The sequence below is a fragment of the Gobio gobio genome, assembly GCF_949357685.1.
Source record: "Gobio gobio genome assembly, chromosome: 5".
Taxonomy (NCBI): Eukaryota; Metazoa; Chordata; class Actinopteri; order Cypriniformes; family Gobionidae; genus Gobio; species Gobio gobio.
The window spans coordinates 56876690-56898237 of NC_137101.1; the positions used below are offsets into that span (position 1 = coordinate 56876690).

Sequence of the window (21548 nt, forward strand, 5' to 3'; positions counted from 1 at the left end):
TTAAAATGTGTTTATTCTTTTGTGGCACTTGAAAAAATTATTTGGCGCCTAGGTTTTTCCCTTATAGGAGCCAATGCCTCCGTAATTGATATTTTTGTCTGGAGCCCTGTACTATAGTGATAAAGTCTATGTCAATCAGCGCTTTATTATTGTGAAAATACCCGAGAAGGCTTGAAGAACTTAAAAGAGTTTCTATATTTTACTATCTCTTTACATAAATATTATTTTCTATTTAAAACTATAACTTCGTTAGGCTATTTTAAAAACCCAACTACTCATCCGCCCTATAGGTTGCACGTGAGGGGAAAAGTTTCCTTCCACTTAAATTTTTATTTTACTGTAGGCCTATCTCTTTACATAAATATTATTTTCTATTTAAAAATTATCATTTTGTTATTTTACTAACAACCCAACTAATGACTTATCCGGTCTTTCCAATAGTTTGCACGTGAAAGGGGAAAACGTAGCTTTCTTCTATGGGGGTAGATTTGTTGCATTATTCCAAACAAATAGATTGTTATCCACAAATAAATGTAAAGAGATTCACAAAAATGAAATAAATTCACAAATAAATAGAATGAGATCCACAAATATATGCAGGAGTTTCACAAAAATGAATTAGATTCACAAATAAATACAATGACATTTGTGAATAAAAAAAATATCCACACATATGTTTTTATGTCACGAACACGACTCTGCCTTGTATTCATTTGTGAATCTCTTCCTGTGCATTTGTGAATCGCTTCCTCTGCATTTGTGGATCGCTTCTTGCACATTTGTAAATCGCAGCACAGCGCGTGGATTTTGAAACATTTCTAGCGTCTACACTCAAACAAATCCACAAATAGGTAGACTCCACCCACCGTCTACTTGAGCCAATCAGATAACGGCCATATTGTGCTGACCAATCGTAGCACATTCTCGCTCCAACCAATCACGTTTTGTCCAGAGCCGTTAGTTACCACTCCCATAGACTTAAAGAGTGTCATGGAGTGACCAATAATAGTTCCAGCATTGAACCCTGAACCCCATTCATTTCAGTGTAGGTTATCTCAAGCACACTCCTGGCAAACTGATGAAATTACTGCATATTTTGAGATTTTATGACATTAGTTGACCTCTCAGGAATTTTGATAGAAGATGTATTTTGTGAAGCACGTTAGAGGTAATGTTTAGTGTTATATAATATATCGTTAGACTTCAGTTAGATAACGTGAGCACCACTGCAACAGCTACTATATCCAGATGCTATCTGTCATTTCAACAGTTTTTAGATTCTCTGAGATCTTTCAGTCAAAAGCGTCTGAGAGCTCCATGAACCATGTGACCGCTGGGAGATAAGAGCAGGTAGTTTTTCAACGCCTCTGACTTTACTAATTAGTGTCACACCACTTTTTATTGTTTGAATTTCGTTTTAAAACTTAAAAAAATGTAAACGCTTAGACTTTGTTTCATATCAAAAGCAGGTTTGGCAATTTGAGAGCGAGAGACGCGCGTGAGTGACAGAGAGACGGAGGGAGAGCAGGGAAAGGAAATGCAGCTGAACGTTTTAAATAGCGTTAAAAAAAAGTTAGTCTATGTGTGGGAAACACTGTGATTGGCAGTGTTGCCACAGTTACTTTGAAAAAGTAACTTAGTTACTTTACAGATTACTTGATTTTAAAAGTAACTAAGTTACTTTACAGATAACTTGATTTTAAAAGTAACTAAGTTAGATTACAAGTTACTTTATTAGTTACATTCATCAGTTGCCGACAACACCTCTGCAGCATCAACATAAAAATGACAAACGTTTTTGCCAACACTAAACATAAAACATGTTACTAAACATAAAACACTAAACATAAAACCCTAAACATGTTAATGAAAAGGTACAAATTACTTTGTGTTCTTATTAAATACATTTATGAAAAACAATTTATATTTAATTTTTAATTTATATTTATATATGAATGTAAATAATTATATGGGCCTACACAAATAATATAAAATTACAAGATTTATATTTTATTGTAAACGTAATGTGCAGCTCTGTAAAGGGACAACAAATATATGATCGATCCGTGAGAACAATATATTTTTTAATAATCTTTAAGTGCACAAAACTATGAAAATATATGAAACGCTTCAAAACAGAGTGGCAACAAAGTGCTTATGCGCATCCCGGGTGCAGAATGATGCGCTTAAAGCAACATGGAATCAGAGTGTGCAGTGCAGCGCGAGTGCACATTGAAAAGTCCACGGCATAAAGAGAAGATGAGCGTTGAGCCCACATATCCTAGTCTACTATGTAGCCTATCGGTCCAAACATTCACTGATTATTTGTTTCTTCACAGTTTTTAATTCTTGTGCGTGTGATGCTAATTAATAGTCCTTGTGTTGGCACCCGAGTAGCGAGCACAACATCTTTCAGAAACCGCTAGATAAACTCTGGGAAGATAAATTATTTTATCAACATATCAAGTATTATAACGGGAATATATCATATGGAGTGAGCTTTACCGCTGACTGCTGACTGTAACCGAACGACGCGCAGTTTTGCTGAATGAAGAATGATTGACAGCTACAGCGGAGGAAAGACATTCAGCTATGGAATGGCTTTAGATTACTTTGTAGGCTACTAGCAAATAATAATATACTAAGAATGATTGCTGAAGGATAATGTGACAATATATATTTCTGATGATTATTTAATTATCACGACATGCCTAATCTGAAGTGACTGTCTTGAGTTTTGTCGACAGACGGAGCGGCCGCCTCGTAATTCTCTATGCAGGAAAACCCCTGCTGAGACTAAACAAGAAAGCAAAAATAAATATTTTTACTAAGGAAAATGACCAAAAAAAGTAACTCACAGTGACTTGGATAAGTTACTTTAATCTGATTACTGGTTTGGAAATAGTAACGCGTTAGATTACTCGTTACTGGAAAAAGTGGTCAAATTAGAGTAACGCGTTACTAAGTAACGCGTTACTGGCATCACTGGTGATTGGTTATTATTTTCAACAGAAATGCCCGTGATTGACTACAATACTCAACGATGTAATATCATGTTGTACTGTCATGACCCAAATAAAATGACCAGATCACTCAAAAAAAGATTAACGTTGTCTTTTCTTTATCTCTCCCCAGAATAAAATGCTACTGTAAAGCCTAATCGAAGTCAATGCACATATTGTGTTAATATTTCACAGAAATCGCTGCAAATACAGTGAAAATGCTGTCTATCCTGCTAAATCCTATTAAAACAGACTGACAGCGCGGAGATGTTTAGAACTAGTGAGAGCTCTATGGCAGTCAGCACAATATGGCCGTTATCTGATTGGCTCAAGTAGACGGTGGGTGGAGTCTACCTATTTGTGGATTTGTTTGAGTGTAGACGCTAGAAATGTTTCAAAATCCACGCGCTGTGCTGCGATTTACAAATGTGCAAGAAGCGATCCACAAATGCAGAGGAAGCGATTCACAAATGCACAGGAAGAGATTCACAAATGAATGCAAGGCAGAGTCGTGTTCGTGACATAAAAACATATGTGTGGATATTTTTTTTATTCACAAATGTCACTGTATTTATTTGTGAATCTAATTCATTTTTGTGAAACTCCTGCATATATTTGTGGATCTCATTCTATTTATTTGTGAATTTATTTCATTTTTGTGAATCTCTTTACATTTATTTGTGGATAACAATCTATTTGTTTGGAATAATGCAACAAATCTACCCCCATATTCTTCCACTTAAGAAGAGTTGTGCACTTTTAAGTAATTTTTATTTGACTGTATCTCTTTACATAAATATTATTTTCTACTTAAAAACTATAATTTCGTTATTTTACTCACCCAACTAATTACTGGCTTTCCAATAGGACAAGCACTTTTCACAATCCATTACAGAGCTGATCAATTTTGATTTTGCACTTGTTCTTTAAACGTTCTTTCGTGTAGTTTATACAACCACCTAACAATATTTCAATAACATCATTTATTTTGTAGCCTTTGCTATGCTTTGCACAACAAAAAGGTAATTGTTCTGGTAAATCGCGAGTTTCGGTCTGAATTGTTCCCGTTTTCTTGTTCTTGATTTGTTGTTCTTCTGTGTTTTAATAAATGTGTGTTATCAGAATCACCTTCATTCTTTCATTTGATTTGACATTATGGCTAAGGCAAATTGTCTTTAAAAGTAATAACCAGACAAGAGTTATTAGTCTGTGTTTATCTTAAACTGCCGCTTCAGTGCAGGAGCAAGAGTTGTGAGACAATGAGGACGATCTCATGAGACACTACAATAGGCTTGTATACTAATAATTCATTAATAAGGAATGTTTTCTTGTACAAAATTAAATATTTAAGTTAAATTCACAGTGTAAGACAAGAGGCTAACAATGTAAAGATCAATATTTGTGTATATTATTCTGATAACATACATTTATTAAAACACAGAAGAACAACAAATCAAGAACAAGAAAACAGGAACAATTCAGACCGAAACTCGCGATTTACCAGCACAATTAACTTTTTGTTGGGCAAAGCATAGGCTACAGAATAAATTATGTTATTGAAATATTGAGTAACGTAACGGAATACGTTACAAATTAAATTTTTGGGCATGAATTCTTTAACGAAATACATTTTGAAAGTATCCTTCCCAACACATTTGAACATAGTAAATGAGTGAATGTCAAACCTCAGTATGTCCAGTTGACAGTGTGAACTCTTCAGTCCATCCGAAAGAAGCTTCACTCCTGAATCCTTCAGGTGATTGCTACTCAGGTCCAGCTCTCTCAGATGGGAGTCTGATGATTGTAGAGCTGAAGATACAGTTTCACAGCATGTTTCATCAAGACCACAGCCATCAAATCTGCCAAAACAGAACATTTACCCAGATTATTTTCTGATGTTTAGTGTTTTGCATAATCAGGACAGCCAGATATTTCACACAGTATTTTGACATTCAGTTGTTTAGCGATGTAGAATTAAACCTTTGATTAAACAGCGATCAGTGAAATTACTCACAGGGCTTTTCTGCAGCATCTCACAGCTGGAAGGAGTTGTGTGTAGCCAGCTCGTGATGACGTGAACCTCTTTGGGCTGAACTCGTCCAGCACCTTCTCTGACATCAGCAGTACATAGGCCAGCACTGTGCACATTGAAGATGAGAGTTTCCTTCCTGGATGTGCATCTGAACTGAGGTATCTCTGGATTTCCTCATATAATGAATGATCCTTGAGCTCAAGTAAGCAGTAGAATAGGTTGACTGAAGCTTCATCTGAGATGTCCCTGAGTAGTTTTTGTTTAATGTATTCAGTTGTTTTTGTGATGCTCTCTTTGGTGTCTTCAGTGTGTGTGAGGAGGCCTTTGAGCAGGTTTTGACTGGATTCCAGTGAAATTCCCATCAGAAACCGCAGGAACAGGTCCAGATGTCCTCTCTGACTCTTCATTGCTTTATCAACAGCCGCTTGCAGTAGCTCCTGTAATGTGATATTTTCTTTGGGCTCATCAAAGAAAAACTGCAGCTCCTGCATGTCCTTCTTCAGGTAGCAGAGGAACACATGCACTGCAGCGAGGAACTCTTGAGCACTCAGATGCACAAAGCAGAAGACCTTTCTCGCATAAAGGCCATGCTCCTTCTTAAATATCTCAGCAATCATTCCTGTGAACTCAGTGTCTTTCTTCACTTCAATACCACATGCTTTCAGATCTTCCTCATTGAACACAATGTTTTCCTTCTTCAGCTGCTCAAATGCTAGCTTGGCTAACTTAAAAATCATTTCACTATTTGATTGCAGGTTCTTTTCACATTCTCTTTCTTCTTGTTCATCGTACTTCTGGTTCTTCATGTCCATCTGTATCCGCAGGAAGTGGATGTACATTTCAGTGAGTGTTGTGCTGATGTTCTCTGTAGTGTTCTTGATATCCTTGAGAATATTCTGAAGTACGGTGGCTGTGATCCAGCAGAACACGGGAATGTGGCACATGATGAAGAGACTACGAGACGTCTTAATGTGTGAGATGATTCTGGAGGCCTGAGTCTCATCTGTGATTGTCTTTCTGAAGTACTCGTCCTTCTGTTGGTCAGTGAATCCTCGCACCTCTGTGAACAAAGCCACATATTCAAGAGGGATCTGATTGGCTGCTGCTGGTCGTGAGGTCACCCAGACGAGAGCTGATGGAAGCAGCTTCCCTTTGACCAGACTTGTGAACAGCACGTCTACAGATGATTTTTTCTCAGCATTGTTCAATGCTCTGCTTTTAAAATTCAAAGGCAGACGACTCTCATCAAGTCCATCAAATATAAATGCTAGCTTATATTCCTTATATAACTTTGATTTCTCCAGGCCCTCCAGTTCAGGATAAAATTCCAGCAGAAGCTCATGGAGACTGAAATCTTCATCTGTCATTAAGTTAATCTCTCGGAATGGAAGCAGGAACACACAGTCTATATCCTGATTGGCTTTTCCTTCTGCCCAGTCCAGGATGAACTTGTGCACAGAGACAGTTTTTCCGACGCCAGCGACTCCCTTGGTCAGCACAATCTTTTTCTTATTTTTCACCCTTAATAATGTAAATATATCATTGCATTGGATTGGTTTGTCCTGTGTTGGTTTGTTCTTGAAAGCATCATCAATCTTCAGAATCTCATGTTCCTGATTGACACCTTTCATATCTCCCTCTGTGATGAACAATTCTGTGTACACAGCCTCGAGATGCACTTCATTTTCTTTCTTGCACTCAAAAATACGCTCTGCTTTGTTCTTCATGTTGGTTTTGTGAGTTCCCAAGAATGTTTTCAGAATTAATTCCACTGTTATAAAAGATTGGTGTAAGTAAATAAAACATATTTCATTTAAAAAAAGAAACATGACAAAGCTTTCACATCAGCGTGATCTAATGATCTGACAATTCATTCAACATATTGTAATTAAATTGATTGAAAGTATTACAGCCTCAAGGCCTCAGATCTTCCATTTAATTCACTACACATTGATAAATATATTACACACATGGAAGTGAATACCCTTAAGCATTAAAGGCATCCATATATATATATATATATATATATATATATATTATATATATATATATATGTTTTAATGCCTAATTTGTAAACTCAGTACAGAGGAAAGGGTTCATTCGCCACTCATAGTTAACCTCCGTTTTAATATTAATAACCCCCCCCCCCCCCCCCCCCCCCTGACCTGGCAGTGTTCAGATTTAAAAAGTCATAAATAATCATACACTAACTCTGATTTATAAAATGAAAATTGTGAAAAACATCTGTTCATAGACTCTGCCTTTAATGTGTACACAGACATTTAGGATGAAACACACAGGTTTTCTGTACATTAGGCCCCTGGACTGGTGTCCATATTCAAAATTCACCCGACCTGTTTAAATCACACCTGAAACACTTTAAACAGGCTAGTTCAGACTGCACAGACTGACACTGAGCAATCACCAGATCACATTCCTGCTCATGACTAACAGTGAATGAACATGTTCAGTGGGTGAAAATAAACAGACCAACACTAAGAGATGCCAACCGAACAAAACCTGGCACTCATGCCTATTGGTGTCGACACTGTTAAGACTGTACCTTGCTCTTCTGTGAGTTTCTCTGCTGTCTCTGTTTGTGACTCTGTGAGGAGAGAGAAAAAAAATAGTAAAATATACAGATACACAAAAGAAAATATTAAAACTAAAGCATGTCTGCCTATGAACAATTTGACCATAAAACGAACTGTGAGATTTAGCGGCCTCATACAGCCCTCACTTTAGTTCTCTTCCTGAGTGTAATATAAGTCACCATTCACTTCATTATGCTCAGTCACCATAGAGAATATGTACGAGTGAAGAAATGTCACACAGCCTCTTTTGCATTGTTCCATAACGGCAGTGAAAAACAACTGCTTATATGTTTCTTTTCCTCTTATTTCTAGCCAGCTCCTGTTTTTTTTGTTCAAGGTTATATTCCTTATTAGTTTTTTCCAACAGTGAAATTATTCCTTCTATGCTTTTATATTTGGGCACCCTATGAAGGGCAGCATCTTGGATGGGGATGTCACTTTATTCTATGGGAAGTATAAATTGTGTAAACTGCTCAGTAAAGATTGAAGACTTGGGATTCTGTTTGTGTGGCGATTCTTTCCCACAGCCACGCAGACGCAGACCATAGATGACTGACAGGGACTGAAGATCAATCTTACTTGACTTGATTCTTACATGAACTTTAAAAGGAAAAGGGTTCACGATCACTGAGATTTATTTCACTTATCAAGCTATTAACTGCTAATAAGCAGTGTGTGTCAGTAAGCACAGCAGTGGTGGATAAAGTACTCGAAAGACACACTTGAGTAAAAGTAGAGATATCTTACCAGAAAATGACTTTGGTTGAAGTTAAAGTTACTGTTTAGAATATTACTTGAGTAAAAGTTTTAAAGTATGTCATATTTTTTGTACTTAAAGGGGTCATAGAATGACATTTTTGTAAAAGTTAATATGATTCTTTAGTGTCTAAATGAAAAGTTTGTAATATACTTTAATTAAAAATTCTCATTAGTATTGTAAGAAAACACTCAATTTACCTGGTCAAAACCAGCTCAGTTTTCAGCAAGTCATTTCAGTGTATGTGACTTTAAATGATAATGAGCTTTGCTCACCCCGCCCCCTCTGCTCTGTGGGGCGTTCGGTTCGACCCGACACAACACCACAACACACGTGGAGTGTTGCCTTGACAACATTTGAGGGTATATTTTCGAGAAATAATGGCAACGGGAGTCTCTGAGGACACATCTGAGCAACCTTATCATTTTGAACCGGAGTCGGACCAGGAACAAGATGACGAACCCAACGAAGTTCGAACAGGACGTTTCTGAATGGTTGGTTAACGTCATGTCACTTTGATCTATCTTTGTACTGGCAGAGTAGTGTAGTTGCTATGTGTTTACTGATGTATAAGTTAGTTCATTGACAGATTGATGCTATAAGATTTTTTTTTTTTTTACATTACTTCTTTATCAGTAACAGACACCGTTATAAACCATCTACAAAAGTAAGCTTAGTGTAGTGTTACCACGTTAACTTTATCACCCGAGTACACAGTTTGTAATAACAAACATAACGCGTTGTTCATTATAAACGTGGGATTATGAATTATATTGAGAACGTCATACACAGAAAGCATGCCGTAATGTAACTTACCCTGTAAACTTTAGCCTTATTCATCGTGAAGCGTGCAAGCGATTTGCAAAGATTAATATAAAGGTTAATAAAACGTTACACTCACTCCTGAGGTGCAGCAGGAACACGATCCTTTTTTCAAGAGCAGCTTATTAGCAAAACCTGCTTTATACTGACGCTCGTTTATAAAGCAGTCTGCTGAGAAATGATTCGCGCAAACATTGACGTTGATCGGGGGAATATTCCCTTCTAAAACAAAACTCAGCAGCCACTGGGTCTTCAGCGGTTCGGATTTAGGAACATCAAAATGACTGCTGTGTTTGTTATTACACCCAACAACACAACACCACAATCGCTTAGACGCCATTCTGCTCCAGAGTATCAACAATGGCGGACTGATGACAGCTCGCTCAGGGCGGGTCTGTGTTGAAACGCTGCTGTCAATCAACAATCTTAGGAGGGGCGTACACCGTGTAACGTCACACGATCAGACGGCTCGATTTGAGACAGGGGAAAACATATAAGGAGATTAAAAAAAAACACTGGATGTATTTTTATCATTATAGGATGGTTGTGTACAGGCACTGCCAACACACATTTCCGTATAATCAACTTGTAAAAGTGCATGTACCATTCTATGACCCCTTTAAGTATAAAAAGTATTTTTTTCATATTAAACGTACTTAAGTATTTAAAGTACTTTTGAGTACTTTTACATTAGAGCATTAACTAATGTAAAAGACAACTTTAAAATGTATTAGTAAATGTTAAAAGGAACAATACTTTTATTAACCTTAGTTAATGTTACAAATGGACTCTTATAGTAAAGTGTTACAATTTCATATGAATCCAAACAGTTGTGCTTAAAGATGGACATCTTTACACACAAAAGCATAGCATTGAAATTAGACACAGAGTATATGTATATTATATGTAGACTTTCACATATTATTTGCTTCTCTTTCAGAACACTTGATGATTATCTAATCAAAATATGTTACAGTGACCATAAAACTGAAATCTAATCAAAGACATTATATAAAGGGGCTTTGATCGAATGTGTTTCTGATGTATGTTTCTGCGGCTGCATGACGATACAGTTTGCTTTCTCATGTCACTAGCTTTAAATATGCCACTTCACTACATAACGACTGCATAAAAGCGTCCAGCTGGATATAAACTAATACAAATAGATGTAACAAACGTGACATTAAATATTTGGATCAGACTTGTGTGTGTTTTTGTCACATTGTTTTAAGAGCTTGAGGTACTAATGTTAGCATCCTCTCAGCCTCGACGGCATTAATGCAGCATCTAGTCAACAAATGAATAACATTATAGTGATAGGAAAACTGTCACGGGTTGGATGGCTTAGAAAGCGCACAATAAAGGAGATGTTGATAGATGCAAAGTCCTTAATCAATATAGCAAACTCAGAAGGTTTACGACCACATTCACACAGACAATAACCGACGAGGACTGAACAGAACGGGGTGTATAAAGACACATAGCAAATGAGGACACTAAATGGGAACAGCTGGACAGACATTAACTAATCAGACACCAAAGCAACTAATGAGAACTAATATAGACATGACAGAAACGACATAACAGAACATAAACGTGTACTGTAGTGTATAACACACCGTTTTAAATCAGTTTTTGAAGTGTCCCGCTCTGTGCAGCCTCATGTGTCAGCCGCTACAGCAACAGACGCAACACGGACAGTGAAATCAACCGCGCTTGAGTGAGCACTTTTTTGCACATGCTTGCTCACTGTTCTTCTGAATTTATTTTGTAGTAAGTAACAAAAATGCTTTGGGGAAATGTATCGGAGTAAAAGTATACATTTTATTTAGGAAATGTAGTGGAGTAAAAGTAAAAGTTGACAGAAAAATAAAACTGCAGATTATCCCAAAAATACTCAAGTACTGTAATGGATTATTATTGCTTTTTTACATTACACCACTGAAGCACAGCTATAGTGACAGTACCGTTTCCTGCAGTGTTGTTGCTGAAGGTCACTGGGCCTGTGAAAGTGTTTCCAGTGAGTAGAGGAGCATTTATAGTTGCATCCGTCTGAGCATTCAGATCAACACGGACTCCAGTGTGAGCGCTGCTGCTCATCTCGCCTGGAACACAGAGAGAGAGAGATTTAACAGAGATTAATTACATTTCCTAAATGACAACTTTATCATTACTGATATTCTTTTCTTAATTTCAGCTCGTCTTCTTCCAGCTCATCTCGTCAACAGATGCCATCGTCCTTTACTGACTAGTGTTAATTTAATTAACAAAAATATGATGAAAAAATGTTCATTGAGACTTTTTTTTCCATGTCTAAGACAAGACGAAGACGAGATGACACAAACGTCCTTAACAAAAACTGAGACTATATCAACATGCGATATTGTTGACGGAAAAAGACAAGACTAAAATGTTAAAAACTTGACCAAAATCACTCTATGTTTTTGTTGAGGGGAAAAAAAAGGAGTGTTCGAGTGTTTATGCTTGTGGTTGCCAGATTTCAATAATTTAAATCCCCCAACCGGACATCACCGACGAATTGGGATCACTTCTGGGAGCCCTATCAGCTTCGAGTGTCTACAGAACGAGCCAATGCACATAGGTGTGCAAGATTCCGCCCCGCAGCGCAGGTATAAATAAGGAAGCAGATGCTGTACACATTGTTCTTCACTTCGGAGCCGAGCAGATGTGCTCTCTCTGAAAAGTGACAGCACGGTTTGTCACGGCAACTCATCTCTAGATGCGCGGTCGAGACTTTGAAACCTCAAACGGAGTGGAGTCCCTTCGTCCTATTCCACAATCTAGTTTATTTTCTGGTGCACAGCTGCATAAAAAGCTGCATAAAAGTTTTTTTCTCTCACTACACTTGATGGTGGGACGGCAGTGCTACTGTTTTTTTTTCTGCAATGGAGTTTTTGTTCCATGCCACTGTCGCCTATGGCTTGCTTAGTGGGGTCATTTAAATTGCAACTCATGCTCCTCATGACAGCCCCTCCCTGGCCCATTCCTCTGAAGAAGGTCCTGCTTTCTCAGAGACTGGGCACCCTCTGGCACCTGCCTCCAGACCTCTGGAAACTCTATGTCTGGTCCCTTGACGGGACGTGAAGGTTCTAGGTGATCTACCCCAATCGGTGGAAGACACATCACTTTGGGTAGAGCCCCCTCTTCGAGGTTTCTGAGGGTGCGAGGAGATTAAATCCGCCTCACTCTCACCCTGTACCCTCTTCGGACTTATCTCTGGTGCTTATCTGGTGATACACTGATTCGATACACTCCGAAGCTTCATGAATCAGTGTTTTGAAATTGGCCATCACTATATAAATCGTTATTTCGTTTTTTTTGGCACACAAAAAATATTCTCGTGGCTTTATAATATTAATATTGAACCACTGTACTGACATGGACTGATTTAAATATGTTTTTAGTACATTAATGGATCTTGAGAGAGGAAATGTCATTGCTGGCTATGCAGGCCTCACTGAGCCATCAGATTTCAACACAAATATCTTCATTTGTGTTCTGAAGATGAACGGAGGTCTTACAGGTGTGGAACGGCATGAGGGTGAGGAATAAATTACATTATTTTCATTTTAGGGTGAACTAACCCTTTAATGAAAGTTTTGTAACAGTATAAACGTGTAATAAATACATTTAATACAAACATACTGTATAGTATAATTTGAATATATGAAGTATGTCCAAAAAACACAAAATAAATATATTTCCTTTACACCTGGGATAGCATTCGATATTGATAGAAACTAAGCATATTATGATCAAGAATAAGTTACTGTATATTAAGACAGTAGATCAGAACTATGCACATTATTGTTGTTGCGCATGCATCACTGTCTGTATATTACTGCTCACTGTTAAAATTTAGATCTATTCATCGTAATAAACAACATGTTATGATAAAAAAAATCACAATTCATTAGTTATTTGCAGTTATTTTAATGGATTTCCATTCATACATTTTTATTTTATTAATCAGGTGGATGAATAAGCATTTACCTGAACTTTAGCTACAAGTTAATTAAAAATTCACATTTTACTGCAAGATGTACAATTAAGAATCAAATCACGGAGTAGGCTATGTTAAATGAGTATGAGTTCTCCAGTAAAGTGCAGATGTAATGTCTTAGCAACAACTCCACCATAACAAGAACAGTAATGTACAGTGAGACATTTAAGATTATTTACAAGTCATACATTTTAACTGTAAGACCCACTGTTGTAATATTACAACATCAAGTTTAGCTCTACTAAAATAAACCCATAGATATTTTTTTCTCTCTCTAAGACCACATTTACACAACTAATAGGTCCTATTGTTCAGTCTTGCAATGCTATTGGATGAATTATTTTTTTTTGAATAGGCCTGTTTACCTGGCCATGAACTCACACAATCTGCAGATTTGACTTGAAGCAGATCATGAAGTTTTACTGGACTGGATAAATCAACATTCAAGTAAGTCAAATTCCCCAAAATATTTTTTTATGTGATTAGTACTATGTCTAGATCATGCAGATATTAAGGTACTGTTGAATACTTTAATCATATTAGATTTTGAGCTTGTAATGTCAATAGGGATGGGGCCGATCCCGATACTGATACCAGCGTAATTCACGTATCGGATTTTCCCGATCCAACCTGCGGAGAAATCCGATATCCATGAGCCATGTCTGCGCTTTAACGTTGTCTGCTGAAATGACTCCAAAAGTGATTCCCGCCGGTTTATCTGCTAGCTGGCTGCAAACTATGGAATGGATTTCCTGAACGGAGGCGCGGCTCAATGAGACACACAGTTATGAGACACGCCCCGCTCAGGAAATCCATTCCGCAGTTTGCAGCCAGATAGCATTGAGCAGCATTGTGCGTGGAAATACTTCACACTGGAAACACCGCAGAGCAAGACAACATTTGCAAAACCGTAATTCAGAGAGGTGGAAGCTCCCTCGCGTCGTACAACACAACGAACGCAATCAAACATTTAAAAAACCAGTTCAGTTCAGACAAGGGTGACATTTAAGAGATAATAATCAGGGCTTGATATTAACAATCGCCATCTGCGTGTATTTCGGCTGTGGCGCGTAACACTCACACTAGCCACTTTTAACTTATTATGGTCTTCTCAAAAGCCATCTCTTATTATCGCGTTGCGCATAATAACCAATCACACGTGTTTCTATTTATGGCGTTCCGATGGGTTCTTTAATATGACTTTGCAACATGCACTCGTCTCAATGAACGTCTCGTCTGCGTCTGCCGAACGTGACGTCTGCGTCTGCCGAGCGTTTCGCCTGCGTCTGCCGAACGTGACGTCTGCGTTTGCCGGGTTTCCAGTACATTCCACACAATTCATTCTTTATTATTTTTTCCCCGCTGATCTTCAATTATGTTTTATTAGCAATTAAGTGATTTTACCTTGCTTGTGTAGCTATAGCTTTTTTATTCCAAATACCAAATTTTAAAAACAGTTGCACCTCCAAATCCCTCCCTATGCCTTATTCCTCAAACTTTGGAGAAAAGAGTCTGCAAAATGAATACATGTAAATGTAAAAGAGAAAGACGAGCAGTTCATTATTATTATTTAGCATATAATTTAGCAGAGAATTAACATTTTATAGCCAGGGATACTCTTTCAATTCTGCCTTGGTTTTTATCACACTTAACATAGGCTATTCATGTGCTAGAAGAGAAAATCGATCAGTGCACGTATAGCCTACTGCTTGAACTGAGACTATAGGCTACACAGTAAAGTCACAAAACAGTGAGTCTATTTATTGATTGGGTTTCTTAAAATGTAAAAAAAAAAAAAAAAAAAAAAATTGTAAGCTCTGTTTCATACTACTGTTTTTGCGAAAGGTCCGTTGTCGTTTGTGGACACTAAACATTGCAGATGTTTAGTACCTGCAGGAAAATTACAATTGTACAATTCATTTCTTATTCCTGCTTTTAACATTTATTTCACACTGGTTTTAGTTTTCTTTTTATAAATCATTACTATACATGAATAAACAATTAAATGAAAAGATATGGAAACGTTAATTTTTAGGCATTAAAAATATGCTAAATGATTTATTAATCACCTATACTAAAAATCTATTTTAAGGCATTTAAGACCTGCACAGGGTGATATCAGTGTTTATGGAAACATTCTAAACCATAAAATGACTGTAAAAAAGGACTTAACTTTATATTAATACTAATGCAACTTTATAGTTTATACAACTTATACAACTTAGACTGATAACATGTAGTGCTCAACCTTGATACATGGGGCACCAAGTCAAATTTTGGCTAGGGCAGCAAATTGGTCAGGGCCATGGGAGCCAGGACTGTTTGCATGATAAAAAGTCTTATTATAATAGTAAAACCTTCGTAACTGCAATTGAACAATAAGCTAAATAAATGAACTGTTCAATAACTAATAGGCCTATGTAAAGCTGAACATTAGGAATAAAAATAATGCTGATAACTAAACAATATAGCATTCTAGAAACGAAACACTGCATTATGATTATGAATTATGCTGCTGTTTAAATAAATCAAATGAAATAAAGAAATAGGCCTAAAGAAATAATCGACGAACTACAGTAAAATAGCGAGGCATATAGGACATAAACTGTTTTGTGTTAATAATAGTTATTGCAGGCTATTATCTCGGAAATCAGACATTCTATTCTATTCTATTCTATTCTTTATTTACCAGTAAATGCGATCCTGATCGAGCCAAAATATATATTTGGGGTTGTTATTGTGTTTTTATCATGTATAATTTTAATGTAGCCTACTACAACACTAGTTGGACAACAGTATATATATATATATAGGCCTATAAAGGCTATCAAAAACGTTTCTCCATGTATTATCTTTGTGGGATTAAACAAGAATTCACACACGCATTTACACACTCAAATAAAATCACAGACGCAGACGTCACGGTATAAGACAGACGCAAATGTCACGTTCATTGAGAGGAATGAGTGAAGTGAAAGTAAATTGTACATTCGCTGACACACTGCACTGAGCCGTGTTGAGTAGCGTTTTATACTACGTGTTAGCGAAAAAATTAAATTATAACTTCACTGCTACACGTGAATGACGCGTAACGTCTGAGTGGACACTTCACTGCCACACGTGATTTGCGTGACGTCTGCGTGACGTCTACGTCACGTCTACGCCTCGTCTGCGTCTTAAATTGAATGGAATAAATAGCAGAATAAAAAAAAAAGTTAAGACGTTGAGTGAGACGTTCGTTGAGACGAGTGCATGTTGCAAAGTCATATTAAAGAACCCATCGGAACGCCATATCTATTGAGTTTATGAATATAATGATCAGAGGCGTTCAGATTAGCGGAGTTTTGTTCAGAGCGCGCGGCTCTCTCTCGCTGAAATCTACAAGCAGAGATGAACTTGCTATGTAACATACGCAGGAGATTTATTCATCATACAGTGCTGGACTGTTTTTGTTATATTTCAGCACCGACAATAGTTTCAAACAAAGCACAGCAGAACCACAGCGCATCTGATATGAGTGGCATTAGGTTGGCTTGACGTTCGCGAATCTAGGGACCGTCTCTAAAGTTACATACAACATTGGTAGGCTATACACTTTTCTAACTTAAATGACATTTGAAGAGAATGACTTAGTCATAAAAATGACTGCAAAGTGTTCATCTAGGTGTCAGGTATGATGCACACCTTTTGGATTTTTGATATTTAATAAAATAAACTCAAAAATCATATGAAAATATATGCTTTATTTCACTAGGATACTGTATGGGCTCTTACACAAAATATGCTAGATTTAAATGTGTCATAGCTGATAGAACACTGATGAGAATATTGCTTAAGCATATATTTACAGAGATAATATTAGAGATTAGAGATATAATATTAGAGATTTATGCATTATGCGTTGCCATTGACGACGGCCATTATAAGGAAGGAAATCCCATAGAATCTAGCTTAAAAAAGTGCTTAGAGCTGCTTGATTTATTTTTTGTTTGTTGATTTTCAAATATAAATTGATAACCGTGATAATTTGGGTCACTATTATGTACATATCATACTTGCCTGTTGAGTGGAGTTTATGTCAGCATCATATAAAATCAACAATAATGATAATAATAATATTAAAGCAAACACAGCTCTGGTATCGGAATAGTATCGGTATCGGCCGATATCCAAATTCAGGTATTGTGATCGGATCGGAAGTGAAAAAATGTGGATCGGTGCATCCCTAAATGTCAATGCTGTAATTTTACAACATTGGGTGAAAGGGGTAGCAAAAATTTACCCGTGCACCTTGCATATTACATGGATGAAATGTACTTCTCACCTGTTCCATGTTAAAGGGTTAGTTCACCCAAAAATGAAAATTCTGTCATTAATTACTTACCCTCATGTCGTTTGACACCCATCAGACCTCCGTTCATCTTCGGAACAGAAATGAAGATATTTTAGTTGAAATCTGATGGCTCTGAAAGGCCTCCATTGGCTCAATGCACTTTACACTCTCAAGACCCTTAAAAGACACTAAAGACGTCGTTACAAAGTCTATCTCACTACAGTGGTTCTACAATAACTATGAAGCGATGAGAATAGTTTTTGTGCGCAAAAAACCCCCTAAATAACGACTTGTATAGTGATGACGATTTCAAAACCCGGCCTCATGAAGCTTCGAAGCGTTATGAATCAGTGAGTCAAATCATGATTCGGATCGTGTGTCAAACCGCCAAACTGCTGAAATTTGGCGATTCAAACCGCTGATTCGACTCGCTGATTCATAACGCTTCGAAGCTTCATGAGGCCGTGTTTTGAAATCGTTGTCACTATGTAAGTCGTTATTTAGGGTTTTTTTGCGCACAAAAACTATTGTCGCCGATTCATAAAGTTATTTTAGAACCACTGTAGTGAGATGGACTTTGTAACGACGTCTTTAGTACCTTTTAAGGGTTTTGAGAGTGAACCGTGCATTGTGCCAATGGAGGCCTTTCAGAGCGATCAGATTTCAACTAAAATATCTTCATTTCTGTTCCGAAGATGAACGGGGGTCTGACGGGTGTCGAACGACATGAGGGTAAGTAATTAATGATTATGTGGACATCATCCCAACAAAATCAAGTCCCTCAAGAACACAGACCATGCCCTGTGACAGGTATCGCTGGCTGATAAAGGATTTTATCAGTCCAAACACTGATTTTTCAGGTCATATCACTAATGATGCCGAGCTTAATACACCACTGGAGTATTTCTGAAAGTTTGTGTCAGAAGATATGAAGAAAATAGAGGATGCCGCAGACACTGTGGTAAAGGCTACACCAAAACACTTTGCAGCAAGTGCAATGTCCACCTCTGCTTCTCAGAGGACATGAACTGCCTTTGGGACTATCGTAACTGAATATGGCTATGAACGTAGCTAAATGACTTAAATGCCAAAGCTTTCATTAAGTTCATTATGTTTTGAAAATACAATCTAAACATTTTTTTTATAATAAATTATTTTTCATAAAAATATGACTTGTCCAATTATTAATATTGTGTGATTATTATTGTATACATGTGCTACTAATATAATCATTACACCCTGCAAATAAACCCTTAGATGTTCTCTACATTTATTCAGACAGTGAGAGAAATCACTGAAATTCTGCTACCCAACAGGCCCAACGTTGCAATAATACAACATTCCCCTAAACACTTACTAAAATGTCAAAAATGTAAAAAAAACATTTATTTCTGCATTAGAGGCCTCCTACAACAACATGTATAAGGTGAAAACATTTTTTACAGGTTTTTTTTTCTATATTTGGGTCTTACAGGGTTAATTGGAATGGAATTAAAAAATTGAAATTAATATTTTTCTAGTAATCTATCAGTCTGCATTTACATTGCGAATATATATTTTGACATGTCATATTTTTATCACGTGCTAGTATCACGTCAATAGTGCGAAAGAGCTCTCACTTTACAATCACTAAAAAGCTGTCACTCATCTCATTTCATGATCTCACAACGTCCCATTAAAATCCATAAAGCTGTCTACTGCATAATGATTCTCTTACTTGCGTCTTGTCTTCGTTTGTTAATAAGAGGATTCGCGTGAGAGAGCAGAACTCATTACTGAACAAAAACTCCAGCGTTTTGAGCGGTGAGTGGATTTTAACTTAAACACTTCTGATTGGCCATTGCGTTCAAAAGATAAACAAACATGGTTTACATTGTTTTGAGACACTGTGAGGAATAATGATTAAACAATTTACCTCAGAGGAAGAGCGTGACTAGTTTCACTCTCATTACAAGAAGCAACTCTATCCAGCAGAGGATTGTGATGGGTACGTTTATTCTTAAGTTCTTTATTCTAATCGCGATATGGACTAGTGTCTGTTGTATAATGTTTTAATAAGCACCATCTACAGTGAATGTTATGTGCATTTTCATTCAACACGTCTCCTTCACTTGTTCCGTTGTTGTCTTCTCATCCATGTTAGGCTTGTTTTAGAGTGCGCATGCACATTCATTATTAATCTTATGCCTGATGAAAACACCTTTGTTAATGTTTCTTGTCATGTTACATTGACAGTCACAAATGGCAACGAGTAACTTATAGCCTATATTTCCAATAAAAAATAGCAACATTAGACAAAAGTTTATTACTTTGCATAATACACCTCAGAAAAAATACAGAGGTTGTGTGTTAACGTCCTGCATGTTCTAATCCAGAAGTTGTACTCTGACTGTTTGCATTGTAATTAGTGTATAGGCCTTTATCACACTTCCTATTTCCGGAAAGTGAAGCAGTGCACCTCTACTTCCGGTCCCATCGCGACTCAATCAAAACGCGGGTGTAACTGCAGCGATCCCGTGCTCTAATACTAAATAATGACATCCTTACCTCAGATTTGAACATTTCCTGACACTAAAAGAATAGAGGAGAGCATGGGTGAGACTGATATGGTGGGATGAAGTTGTATGTTTGTGTGTTGTAGGCCTATGCATTTCCAAACTGCGGATGTTTACGTCTCATATCGTCAGCCTGCTGAAATGTTCCCATCCAAATGTGCATTCTGAATAATAAATACATTTCTAACCTGCCGCAGTCCAGTGATTGTCTTCTCATTAACAGTGTTTCTCTTACTAATCATATTTCATACCTGTTGTTACATTTTTTAATTAATTTGACTGATAAACACCCTTACGAAAGTTAACCATGGTTTTATTATAGTAAGAATGTAGTAACCATGTTTTTTTTTCGTGGATTGACTACCATTTGTATTAGTTTTACCAAAAAATACCATGATAAACTACAATAACCATGTTTTATTTTATTTGTAATAAAAACCATGGTTCATTTTATAAATAAATAGATGAATGAATGCGCGGTAACTGCCTTAAAGAAAGTAAACAATGTTAAGCATTTAATTAATCTTAAACAGTAATACGTTAACAGCGTGACTGAATTTTGGCATAAATGTGTGAATTACATATACTGTAGGCTACAGTGAAATGATTGTCACTGAAAAGTGACAGAACAATGACTAAAATATTAATACAAATCAATATGTTCATTCAGATCTTATTCGTCAGGTCTCACACACACTTAATCGCGGACACTATTTAGACGTGCACTGACACCGTGTGGTGAAATAATCACGTATGTTTACGACCCTCGGTTTATGTCGGATTAAAAAACGACAAGTTCAACAGAGTTTGGAAAATCCTGTACACAGTAATGATCAGTTTATCTCTTCTCCTGTCTCGGAAAATGTCTGGATTTTTAAATCATCCTCCAGATGCTTATTTTAATGGTCGTTTGCTCAGCTAGGTGTTCACAGCACATTGAAAACATGCATAACCGGAAGAATCAGCACACTGCTTCGACGCGCACTTCCGGTATTCAATTCCTCTGTGATAAAGGCCTATTGTCGGCTTTGGCTTGCTGGTGTAGTTACCTTTACGTTTGTGCTCTGACTGTTCTCTGGAGCAGCAGTTGAAGCAAGACCTCCATTCTGCCATTTAAACTTCTTCAGTTTTTCCACTGCTTAGATCCTTCAGTGTCTCCAGAAGCTAAACTTTAATAGACGTCATCATCTGTCACTGTCTTACTTCTGCTGGGCAATAAAAAAAAAGTGTCCTTTTACCACACTAGTACTACAACACTGAGAACAGCAGTTCTACAAACATGAAGATGGCCTTATACCAGGGGTGTCCAATCCTTCTGTCCAGCAAAGTTTAGCTCTAACCTCAAGTAAACACATCTGAACCAGCTAATCAAGGTCTTATTAGGCAAACTTCAAACCTCTAGGCAGGTGTGTTGAGGCAAGTTGGAGCT

The 21548-nt window shown here is 37.1% G+C and overlaps 1 protein-coding gene across 1 annotated transcript in view; it reads right to left on the bottom strand.

The window, feature by feature from the left end:
• The window catches only part of LOC307126582 (NACHT, LRR and PYD domains-containing protein 3-like), an 81930-nt gene extending 60604 nt beyond the window's left edge, over positions 1–21326 (bottom strand). The window contains exons 1-5 of the mRNA XM_079817178.1: positions 21169–21326; positions 11175–11312; positions 7598–7639; positions 5017–6805; positions 4688–4861 (exon numbers count right to left, since the gene is read on the bottom strand). Of these exons, the coding sequence (XP_079673304.1) occupies positions 4688–4861; positions 5017–6805; positions 7598–7639; positions 11175–11312; positions 21169–21232 (2207 nt within the window). The 5' untranslated portion in view covers positions 21233–21326. The remainder of the gene's footprint in view (positions 1–4687; positions 4862–5016; positions 6806–7597; positions 7640–11174; positions 11313–21168) is intronic.
• Positions 21327–21548: the final 222 nt, after the last annotated feature.